Raw genomic sequence first — 11,740 nt, 5'->3', positions numbered from 1 at the left:
ATCTGGGCAGAGCAGAGCAGAGCCTGGGATGGCAGAGCGGTTTGACAGAAGACCATTGACAGAGTACCGCTCAGATATCTATGTCCCAGCTGACATCATTGCCCTCGCTGAGACCGCTGACACAGCCAACAATGCTGCCACAGCCGTCCCCGCTGACAGTACTGACCTTGAGAGACAAGGTCTGTGAACGGGACTTAGGCGCGTGTCAATTTGGCACAGCGAACTGGGCTGCCCATTGTAACCTGTGTTTGGGCAGTGCTGCAAATCTCCGTAGTGTTGGGACACTCACCGCTGAGGATAAGGACGTATCCCTCTTCATCACCTCATCTGCTGGACCCAAGACCTGTATCAGGATCCCAAGGATTCGCCGCCATCTTCAGGACCATGGGAGGACACCGCCAACTTCAAAAGATACTACATCATTTACCTCAAGATTGTGACAGACCCCCACTGCGACGCACTCTAAGCAGCACGAGTCACAGACAGAAGTTCAACCATGACTGGCACCTGAATGATAAGTTATTATTTTATTGTATTGTCGGCTTTACTTGTCCCTGTTCCTTAAGTTATCCCCATTAGCCTTTTGCTGTATTAGGGAATATTATTCCTCCGTTTTCTCCCTGCATGGAGTTTCTACTGTATAATAAACCCCTTTTACCCTTGGTCTGTGTACAGTCCGTTACTGCATCCTATGTGCCTGCAGTCTTCTCACAATGAGACAATGGTTCAGTGTGATATAAGAATTGTTTTACTTGTATATTACAAAAATCCATGGTTGCATAAATGGAAATTTTTTGTAATTTACCTCCGAGATTATACAGCAATATGGTTTAAATGCAATTGTATATATATACACACACACACACACACACACACACACACACACACACACACACACACACACACACGTGCTTCTCACAAAATTTGAATATCATCAAAAAGTTAATTTACTTCAGTTCTTCAATGCAAAATGTGAGCCTCATATATTATATAGAGCCACTACAAACAGAGTGATCTATTTCAAGTGTTTTTTCTGTTAATGTTGATGATCATGGCTTACAGCAAATAAAAACCCAAAAGTCATTATCTCAGTAAGTTAGAATACTTTATAAGACCAGCTTGAAAAAATGATTTTAAAATCCGAAATGTTGGCCTACTGAAATGGAGGTTCAGTAAATGCACTCAATTCTTGGTCGAAGCTCCTTTTGCATTAATTACTGCATCATTGTGGCGTGGCATGGAGGCAATCAGCCTGTGGCACTGCTGAGGGGTTATGGAAGCCCAGGTTGCTTTGATAGCAGCCTGTAGCTCATCTGCATTATTGCGTCTGGTGTCTCTCATCTTCCTCTTGACAATACCCCATAGATTCTCTATGGGGTTAAGGTCAGGCGAGTTTGCTGCCCAATCAAGCACAGTGATACTGTTGTTTTCAAACCTGTCATTGGTACTTTTGGCAGTGTGGTCAGGTGCCAAGTCCTGTTGGAGAATGAAATTTCCATCTCCAAAAAGCTTGTTGGCAGATGGAAGCATGCTGGTGTTATAAAGTATTCTAAGATACTGAGATAATGGCTTTTGGGCTTGCATTGGCTGTAAGCCATAATCATCAACATTAACAGGCACTCACACCTGTTCAGAGCAGTTAAAACTGGTTTAAATCACTGACTGGTAACCAACTTACAATTTTGCTTAAAAAAATGCTTTGCCCCAATTAATTTGCACAGCACTGTATATAATATACTATATATATATATATATATATATATATATATATATATATACAAATACGGTGCCTTGCGAAAGTATTCAGCCCTCTGGAACTTTTCAACCTTTTCCCACATATGCTTCAAACATAAAGATACCAAATGTAAATTTTTGGTGAAGAATCAACAACAAGTGGAACACAATTGTGAAGTTGAGCGAAATTTATTGTTTATTTTAAATTTTTGCGGAAATTCAAAAGCTGAAAAGTGGGGTGTGCAATATTATTTGGCCCCTTTAACTTAATACAAGTTTTATTACACTTACCTATATATGGAATATAATAAATCCATATTGCAAAAGTACAGAAGGAATGGCACTCACTGGGCAGAGAAGTCAAGACTTTATTGTAAAAGCATATTTAATGGGAGAACGGGTGCTACAAAGATGTAACGACGATCATTTGGCGCAGAACAAGCGCTTCCACGGGTCACATTATTGAGTATAATAAAACTTGTTTTTCTTATCTTTCAGGTTAGATTCTAGAATGCTGTAGATAAGCCCCCAAAGGCAGTGGCCACAGCTTATAGCTGAAAAATGAGGTGACAGGTTCCATTTAACAGTGTTCCATTTGCTATGCATTAATTATAACATATTCCCATGACTGACCCAGGAAAACAACTCATGATGTGATTAGTCATGTTTACCAACTTATGAAAATTGCAAATTGATTTTTAGTAACTATATAAAGGTCTTGAGTTTACAGAGAATCATCCTGTCTGTGATACAAGATTAGATGATGGATTCCAAAGACTATAAGTTCTATCATGAATTTGGCTTTGATTCCAGACAACATTTGGAGCACTATATATCAGATAGCGAAGGCATGGTATTTGAAGAGGATTTCTTGAAATTTCCCATTGAAAATCTAAGAAAAACTTTCATAGGGGGTAAGTATCTTCTGATATTTTATGAATATTTTTTCATGCTTTTACTAATTACCTTGTGTCCTTACGCTGCTTGGAGTCCTGGAGGGGAGAGAGGCGATAGGATTAATAATTTCTCGTTTTTTGTTATTTAATAAAAAACAAACTTAAGAGCATATTATGGATCATTAAATTCAGTTCTAATAATTTCAATGCTACAATATTGTAGTTGATCCCTGTGAAGACTTTTTTAAGGTTTTGTGAGAACCGGTATAACAAGCTGTAATCATTCAAAGTAGAATCGCCTTAGGACACATATTTCCCTCTGGGCAGATACCATGACAGTTTTCCATCCACCTTTTCCAGGTGACAAAACCTGCACCGTATTACTGCATGGGCAGAATAGGTGATCAGTAGAGTTGAGCGATACCGTCCGATACTTCAAAGTATCGTATCGGATGGTATCGGCCGATCTTTAAAAAAAGTATCGGTATCGCCGATTCCGATACCGGAAGTCCCATTCAAGTCTATGGGACTTCCGGTATCGGAATAAGAAAAACCCTTTCCTGCCCTTGTACAGCCTCTCTGGGGTCTGTACGGGCCTTTCGGGGGGCTGTGCCGGCCTGCCAGGGGGTCTGTGCAGGCTCCGGTGGTCTGTGCCGGCCTGCCGGTGGTCTGTGCAGGCTCCGGGGGGCTGTGCCGGCCTGCCGGGGGGCTGTGCCGGCCTGCCGGGGGGCTGTGCAGGCTCCGGGGGGCTGTGCCGGCCTGCCGGGGGGCTGTGCCGGCCTGCCGGGGGGCTGTGCAGGCTCCGGGGGTCTGTGCAGGCATCGTCCGATGGGACTACAAGTCCCATCGGGCGATGCCTGCTACCATGACAGTGATTGACACATTAGCCAATGATGGGACAGTAGTAGTCCCATCATCCGGCTAATGTGTTAAATGTTAAAAAAAAAAAAAAAAAAAAAAAAAAATACTACATACATACTACATGCATGCTACATACATACTACATGCTACATACATACTACATATATACTACATACATGCTACATACATACTGCATGCTACATACATACTACATACATACTACATACATACTACATGCATGCTACATACATACTACATATATACTACATGCATGCTACATACATACTACATGCTACATACATACTACATATATACTACATACATACTACATACATGCTACATACATACTGCATGCTACATACATAATACATACATACTACATACATACTACATGCATGCTACATACATACTACATGCATGCTACATACATACTACATGCATGCTACATACATACTACATGCTACATACATACCACATACATACTACATACATACTACATGCTACATATATACTACATGCATGCTACATACATACTACATGCTACATACATACCACATACATACTACATGCTACATACATACTACATATATACTACATGCATGCTACATACATACTACATGCTACATACATACCACATACATACTACATACATACTACATACATACTACATACATGCTACATACATACTACATGCTACATACATACCACATACATACTACATACATGCTACATATATACTACATGCATGCTACATACATACTACATATATACTACATGCATGCTACATACATACTACATGCTACATGCATGCTACATACATACTACATACATACTACATGCTACATACATACCACATATATACTACATACATACAATACATTCATACAATACATACATAGACATACAGTACATATAACATAGAGTAACATACTTACCAATACTTGTCACATTGTTCCCCGAAGCCATTGTCTTTTCCGGAATAAATATTAACATAACAAACCACAAAAATACTCACCCACGATCCGAAGCAGTCCACGAGTGTGTCCCACGACGATCTTGGGTAGAGAACTGCAGCATCAGCTGTTGCTGCCGTTCTCTACGGGCTGCAGGAATCCAATGACGGAAGGTAGGTATCCTTCCGCACTGTATTCCTCCGCCACTTAAAAAAAAAAAAAAAGTCCCTAGTCTCACTTTATGCCATTGCTGTGTGGGAATTTCCCACGCAGCAATGGCATAAAGTGAGACTAGGGACTTTTTTTTTTTTTAAGTGGCGGAGGAATACAGTGCGGAAGGATACCTACCTTCCGTCATTGGATTCCTGCAGCCCGTAGAGAACGGCAGCATCATCTGATGCTGCAGTTCTCTACCCAAGATCGTCGTGGGACACACTCGTGGACTGCTTCGGATCGTGGGTGAGTATTTTTGTGGTTTGTTATGTTAATATTTATTCCGGAAAAGACAATGGCTTCGGGGAACAATGTGACAAGTATTGGTAAGTATGTTACTCTATGTTATATGTACTGTATGTCTATGTATGTATTGTATGAATGTATTGTATGTATGTAGTATATATGTGGTATGTATGTAGCATGTAGTATGTATGTAGTATGTATGTAGCATGCATGTAGCATGTAGTATGTATGTAGCATGCATGTAGTATATATGTAGTATGTATGTAGCATGCATGTAGTATATATGTAGCATGTATGTAGTATGTATGTGGTATGTATGTAGCATGTAGTATGTATGTAGCATGTATGTAGTATATATGTAGTATGTATGTAGTATGTATGTAGTATGTATGTGGTATGTATGTAGCATGTAGTATGTATGTAGCATGCATGTAGTATATATGTAGTATGTAGTATGTATGTAGTATGTATGTGGTATGTATGTAGCATGTAGTATGTATGTAGCATGCATGTAGTATATATGTAGTATGTAGTATGTATGTAGTATGTATGTGGTATGTATGTGGTATGTATGTAGCATGTAGTATGTATGTAGCATGCATGTAGCATGCATGTAGTATGTATGTAGCATGCATGTAGTATGTATGTAGTATGTATGTAGTATGTATGTAGCATGCAGTATGTATGTAGCATGTATGTAGTATGTATGTAGTATATATGTAGTATGTATGTAGCATGTAGTATGTATGTAGCATGCATGTAGTATATATGTAGTATGTATGTAGCATGCATGTAGTATGTATGTAGTATGTATGTAGCATGCAGTATGTATGTAGCATGTATGTAGTATATGTAGTATGTATGTAGCATGTAGTATGTATGTAGCATGTAGTATGTATGTAGCATGCATGTAGTATGTATGTAGCATGTATGTAGTATGTATGTAGTATATATGTAGTATGTATGTAGCATGTAGTATGTATGTAGCATGCATGTAGTATATATGTAGTATGTATGTAGCATGTAGTATGTATGTAGCATGCATGTAGTATGTATGTAGTATTTTTTTTTTTTTTTTTAACATTTAACACATTAGCCGGATGATGGGACTACTACTGTCCCATCATTGGCTAATGTGTCAATCACTGTCATGGTAGCAGGCATCGCCCGATGGGACTTGTAGTCCCATCGGACGATGCTTGCACAGACCCCCGGACATCAGCACAGCCCCCCGGCAGGCCGGCACAGCCCCCCGGCAGGCCGGTACAGACCCCCACAGGGTGCACAGACCACCGGCAGGCCGGCACAGCCCCCCGGCAGGCCGGTACAGACCCCGGGCAGCCCACACAGCCCCCCGGCAGGCCGGCACAGCCCCCCGGCAGGCCGGCAGAGACCCCCGGAAGGCCCGAAATGACGGCGCATCATGATGCGCACACACCGCGCATCATGATGACGTCAGGCCGTCAATCAACTGAACTTCCGATTCCGATGCCGAATTCCGATATTGAAAAAATATCGGAAGTCGGTATCGGAATTCCGATACAGCAAGTATCGGCCGATACCCGATACTTGCGGTATCGGAATGCTCAACACTAGTGATCAGTGTTACAGAGAGTCATACTGTCTGTAATACAAGATTAGACGATGGATTCCAGAGACTACAAGCTCTATCATGAATCTGGCTTTGATTCCAGACAACATTTGGAGCACTATATGTCAGATAAACCAGATATGGCATTTAAAGAGGATTTCTTGAAATTTCTGATATTTTATAAAATTTTTGATCGAATCGCCTTATCGTGGCTTCCGGGTAAACATGAATTTACCAATTGGTGTGCTAAGTATTCTCAATATTTCTATTTTTCAAGAGCAGAAATTTTCTAGAGCAGTAATGCAATTCAAGTTTCATAAATTTTATATTTGCATGCTATAGCGCTACAGAGTGCAACTTTGTTAATTATTATTATTATTATTAATTTATATAACACCATTAATTCCATGGTGCTGTACATGAAATGGGTGAATTATGGTAGTATATCTAAAAAATGCAGGAGGGTTTTAATGCCTCAAAATTTCACCCACATAGAACTTTAGGATAATTTATGATATTATTCTTATTTTAGTTATTATGAATATACATAGTAACATAGTAACATAGTTAGTAAGGCCAAAAAAAGACATTAGTCCATCCAGTTCAGCCTATAAAATTCTGTCAGAATAAATCCCCAGATCTACATCCTTCTAAAGAACCTAACAATAACTGTAAGATACAATATTGTTACGCTCCAGGAAGACATCCAGGCCTCTCTTGAACCCTTCGACTGAGTTCGCCATCACCACCTCCTCAGGCAGGGAATTCCAGATTCTCACTGCCCTAAGAGTAAAGAATCCTCTTCTATGTTGGTGGAAAAACCTTTTCTCCTCCAGACGCAGAGAATGCCCCCTTGTGACCTTCCTTGGTATAAACAGATCCTCGGAGAGATATTTGTATTGTCCCCTTATATACTTATACATGGTTATTAGATCGCCCCTCAGTCGTCTTTTTTCTAGACTAAATAATCCTAATTTTGCTAATCTCTCTGGGTATTGTAGTTCCCCCATCCCCTTTATTAATTTTGTTGCCCTCCTTTGTACCCGCTCTAGTTCCATTATTTCCTTCCTGAGCACAGGTGCCCAAAACTGTACACAGTACTCCATGTGCGGTCTAACCAGAGAATAAAATATTTAATAATTTTGTATTAATTACTTTTTGTGGAAGTTATATAAGCACATCATTGTTTATCTACACTACATTTATGCGAGTTTCACATCGGGTTTCGAACATTTGCATTTTTTTCAGGTCATATTAAAGGAGACATCTTGATTGACCTCAGTGTTGGTTCCATGATTCATCATTTATATGCGGCCTGTGACTTTTTCAAAAATGTCATAGTGCTGAAAATCAATGACAGATGCATCATGGAACTAAAAAGATGGGTGGACTCAAGAACCGGAGCATTTAGTTGGGGCCATGCCACAAAACTTCATGCAGACATAGAAGGAGAAAGGTGAGATGAAAAGTAAATAGCAAGCGGATCTACTATCTACCCAGTTTATATTGTAATCTTTCTGCTGCCAGAAGAACAAACTTAAAAGGATTGTTGACCTTTTGGACAACACTTTCCTAAATTCTGTAATCCCAGTGTAAAATAAAAAACCTTTAGATTCTCCTCCTACCCTAATGCCGTTCCCGATACATGCATGACATTGTTATGCCATGTAATATATGTGCTGCACATCATCAGTGCACATTGCTAGGCTACTTTGCTTGCAATTTATTCTGATGTTAAGACACATGATGGTAGCTATGACCATGGGTCATGCAAATATTCTATTTGTGCAGTGTTAGCCTATTCAAAATCAAATAGCATTTGTCCATAAATATCATTCTTCGGAATTATAAATACCTGTAAAACAGTGGCTAAAATGAGAAGTAACTTAGTACACCAGCCTTGGTATCAACAATTCTGTATATTTGGAAGCCATTCGTCCACAGCTAATTACTGATCTTATGTTTTGCCTTTTGAAAAGAAAAAAAAGGAACAATCACTATCTTAATTTTTTCTTTCAGTGAGAAGTTACAGGAAAAAGAAGAGAAAATTAAAATCGCCATCCAACATGTTGTGAAATGTGATATCAATAAAGATAATATGATGGATCCGATCATCTTGCCACCAGGCGATTGTATCATCTGTGCTTTTCTCTTGGAAGTTGTCAGTAAGGATAAAGATGGTTTCATCAGAAATCTCAAGAAGTTCTCAGGGTTGCTAAAACCCGGAGGACACCTCATATTCCTTGGGTGTTTAGATGCCACATATTACACAATCGGGAAACACAAGTTCCATTATGTCAATTTTGATGAGAATTTTGTCAAGAAAGCTCTGGTTGGAGACGGCTTTGTTATTGATCGTGTTGAGATTTTCAAGAGGAAGGCTGTAAGTGATCTTCTTGACCATAAGGGCGTCATATTCATTGAAGCTCACAAAGAGAAATAGGTCTGAGTAGCAATTTAAAAATTAAAGAAGTTGGGCCATAAAAGCAAATTTTTGCTTATAGATAAGGATAAATTAAAAATTGGTGATAGCTGGGATCCAATCACTTTAACTTCCAATGATCCCATGAACGGGGCTCTGAAGTATCTTATTAGCATTGAGCAGTGATCCCACATATGCTCCATCACTCCATTTACTGTCTGTTCCACAGACAGCTAAGTCCCATAGAAGATGAATTAAGTGATGTGGGACCACCGCTCCATTCAAAACGTTCACCAAGTTATCACATATCCAGCGGCTTTCATGATTCAATTCTTTTAAGCCATTATGTCAGGAATTTGTATGCAAGACAACTTAAATTCTAAAGCCCCCGTTACACACTGCGATATCGCTAGCAATATCGCTGTAAAGTCACCGATTTTGTGATGTAGCAGCGATATTGCTAGCGATATCGCTACATGTGATACTTACCTCCGACCGGCTCCCCCGCTAATTATCGCTGGTCGCGTGAGAACTTCCTGGATCATTTCTCGTCGTCAGCTTCCTGCTGGGCTTCCTGTGGCACTGACGAGCGACGCGTGGACACGGGCGGGAGGACGTCAGGATCGCCTCATTTGACAGGTAAGTAGCGACCCCCGACCCCAGCGATGTCGCTGGTGAGATCTGCCTGTGTAGCAGCTCACTAGCGACCACTTAGCGAAGCACCAGCGATCCATATCATTGTTGGGATCGCTGGTGCATCACTAAGTGTAACGGTACCCTTACAGTGCTTGTTCCAAGATTTTATCTAACTAGATACATTTTACAAAATCCTGCTAATTTTATGCAATAAAATCTAATGTCCAAAATAAGTATTTAACAATAATTTCCAAAGGGTTCATTTTAAAAATTCTCAAATTAAGCAACTACATTTAAAAAATGTCTAGGTTTTAAAATCATTTGCTTTAGCTCCAAAATTTTTTTATTTATTTTTTACAAAATATCTTTAAATCAATTACTGTAGATACTTCTCTTTTAAGGAGATGATAATCTTCCACAGAGACATAGAGGTCAAATTTCTTAAAATTCGCTGTTGTTGCTTCTTTTTTTGTAAAGATAATTGTGTGAAATGAAAATAACGTCAAGACTTAATGTGATCATTTGGGAGATCTTATTGTATTATGAAACTTCTGATTTTTGCTTAATATGAACATTGTAATAAAGATAATAATGTAATATTGAAGTTGAACTGTGTGATTTCCTTTAACAGATTGGTGCTACTTGCCTATTTATTTGCCATAAAGTCTTATTTTTTGAGCCATAGTATTAGGGTTGCAGATTGCACTAAATATAAAATATAAGGAAGTGGGATCGCAACCTGGGGTCCAACGTGCAGAGATGGTAAACTGCTGCTTGGTAATGGCGGGAGTGCTAACTGAACACCGGCGGGTTAACCACTGACCTGGTGTGTACAAGAGCGAACTCTGTTACTTCACAGAGTCGCTGGCACAAATGCCGGAGCCTGTTGACTCACTAGCGTGCGGCACCGCAACTGCGATGCCAGGAGAACGGAACTAAAGTAAATAGATTAAGTGCACCACGTGCGCACAGCACCGCTCTGGCGGACGCCACTAACCACCCTAACTAGGGCTTGGAAAGTGCACAGATAGCGTACTGCGCCGCACTGGCAGTTGCTGCTGCTAGACGCAGTACAGTAGTGCATTGCGCTGGATGGCACAATCTGGCGCTAAGTGTGGTGCTGAGGACTGGGTACACCATAGCACATAAGCAAATCCACTAGTAGATGCTGACTGTAACTCCAATACCCTATACACATACACAACCAGAGGGAGGGAATCTTAATGAGTCAGTCACCTGAACGCATACATCCATCTTCACACACACAACTACAAATAACAGTCTATGCTAGCGCATGGCCGAGCGGCCATGCAAACCTTTTATAGCAGCGTCCTTCCGGGACCTTCCTGATGGTCCAGTCAGAACAGACACGGGACCTGAGCATGTGACCCCTGAACTTCAATGGGAGGTTGAGCCACGGGCATACTCAGTGGAGCGAAAAAGGGACTTAGTCCCAGGAGCTGCTCACTGCTGGCTAGTGCAGGCTGCTATAGCTGAAACAGGGATGGCAGCAACAACGAACCTGACAGCACTAGCTTGAGCAAGGTGCCGGGAACGATGTCCCTGCTGCGGCCGGGACTGAATGGGAGACCACAGAAGACAAGGCATGGGATTTCTCCTGTGCAGAGGGAGAAACCAGATGCCTAACACATAGAGTCTTCTTGTTTTAGAGGTTCCATTTAGTTAAAAGTGCATTATGATGAGAATTAGGGATGAGCGAGTATACTCGTTAGGATTCGGTGCTCGGCGAGTAATGCAGTACTCGAATCCTAGCGAGTAAATTTCACTACTCGCCTTGCAATATTCGGATCTACCGCCCGGCATGTGTCAGCCAATCACAGTAAAGCCATTACTGTGATTGGCTAGCCACGCAGCCTCATATGTGTGTGCGGGCTCTGCCGGGCTGATCGGGGGTCTGTGCGGTCTCTGCCAGGCTGATTGGTGGGTCTGTGTGAGCTCTGCCGGGCTGATCGGGGGTCTGTGCCGCACAGACCCCCGATCAGTCTGGCAGAACCCACACGGACCCCCAATCAGCCCGGCAGAGCCCACACAGACCCTCGATCAGCCCGGCAGAGCCCGCACACACACAGTCCCACAGACCCCCGCACATTCCCCACCTGCACATATAGTCACCGCCTATTACTCGCATTTCTCATAGACATACATTGGACTCGCTACGAGTACCCAA

General features: G+C 41.2%; 1 protein-coding gene across 1 annotated transcript; it reads left to right on the top strand.

Annotated features, from left to right (window-relative positions):
- The first annotated feature begins 2,457 nt into the window (after positions 1 to 2,457).
- LOC141097725 (indolethylamine N-methyltransferase-like) lies at positions 2,458 to 10,156 on the top strand. The gene is made up of 3 exons (XM_073585099.1): positions 2,458 to 2,648; positions 7,743 to 7,950; positions 8,514 to 10,156. The coding sequence occupies exons 1-3, from the start codon at positions 2,495 to 2,497 to the stop codon at positions 8,935 to 8,937; spliced, it is 786 nt and encodes a 261-aa protein (XP_073441200.1). The 5' UTR covers positions 2,458 to 2,494; the 3' UTR covers positions 8,938 to 10,156.
- The last annotated feature ends 1,584 nt before the right edge of the window (positions 10,157 to 11,740 follow it).

The sequence above is a fragment of the Dendrobates tinctorius genome, unplaced genomic scaffold (genome assembly GCF_039654945.1).
Source record: "Dendrobates tinctorius isolate UK_male_01 unplaced genomic scaffold, ASM3965494v1 ptg000086l, whole genome shotgun sequence".
Lineage (NCBI taxonomy): Eukaryota > Metazoa > Chordata > Amphibia > Anura > Dendrobatidae > Dendrobates > Dendrobates tinctorius.
This window is presented reverse-complemented; position numbering and strand designations above follow the sequence as displayed.

Coding starts and splice junctions, on each gene's coding strand:
- LOC141097725 (XM_073585099.1), top strand. CDS start 2,495: ATGATGGATTCCAAAGACTATAAGTTCTATCATGAATTTGGCTTTGAT. Junction 2,649..7,742: donor AAGAAAAACTTTCATAGGGG/GTAAGTATCTTC, acceptor CATTTTTTTCAG/GTCATATTAAAGGAGACATC. Junction 7,951..8,513: donor GCAGACATAGAAGGAGAAAG/GTGAGATGAAAA, acceptor TTTTTCTTTCAG/TGAGAAGTTACAGGAAAAAG.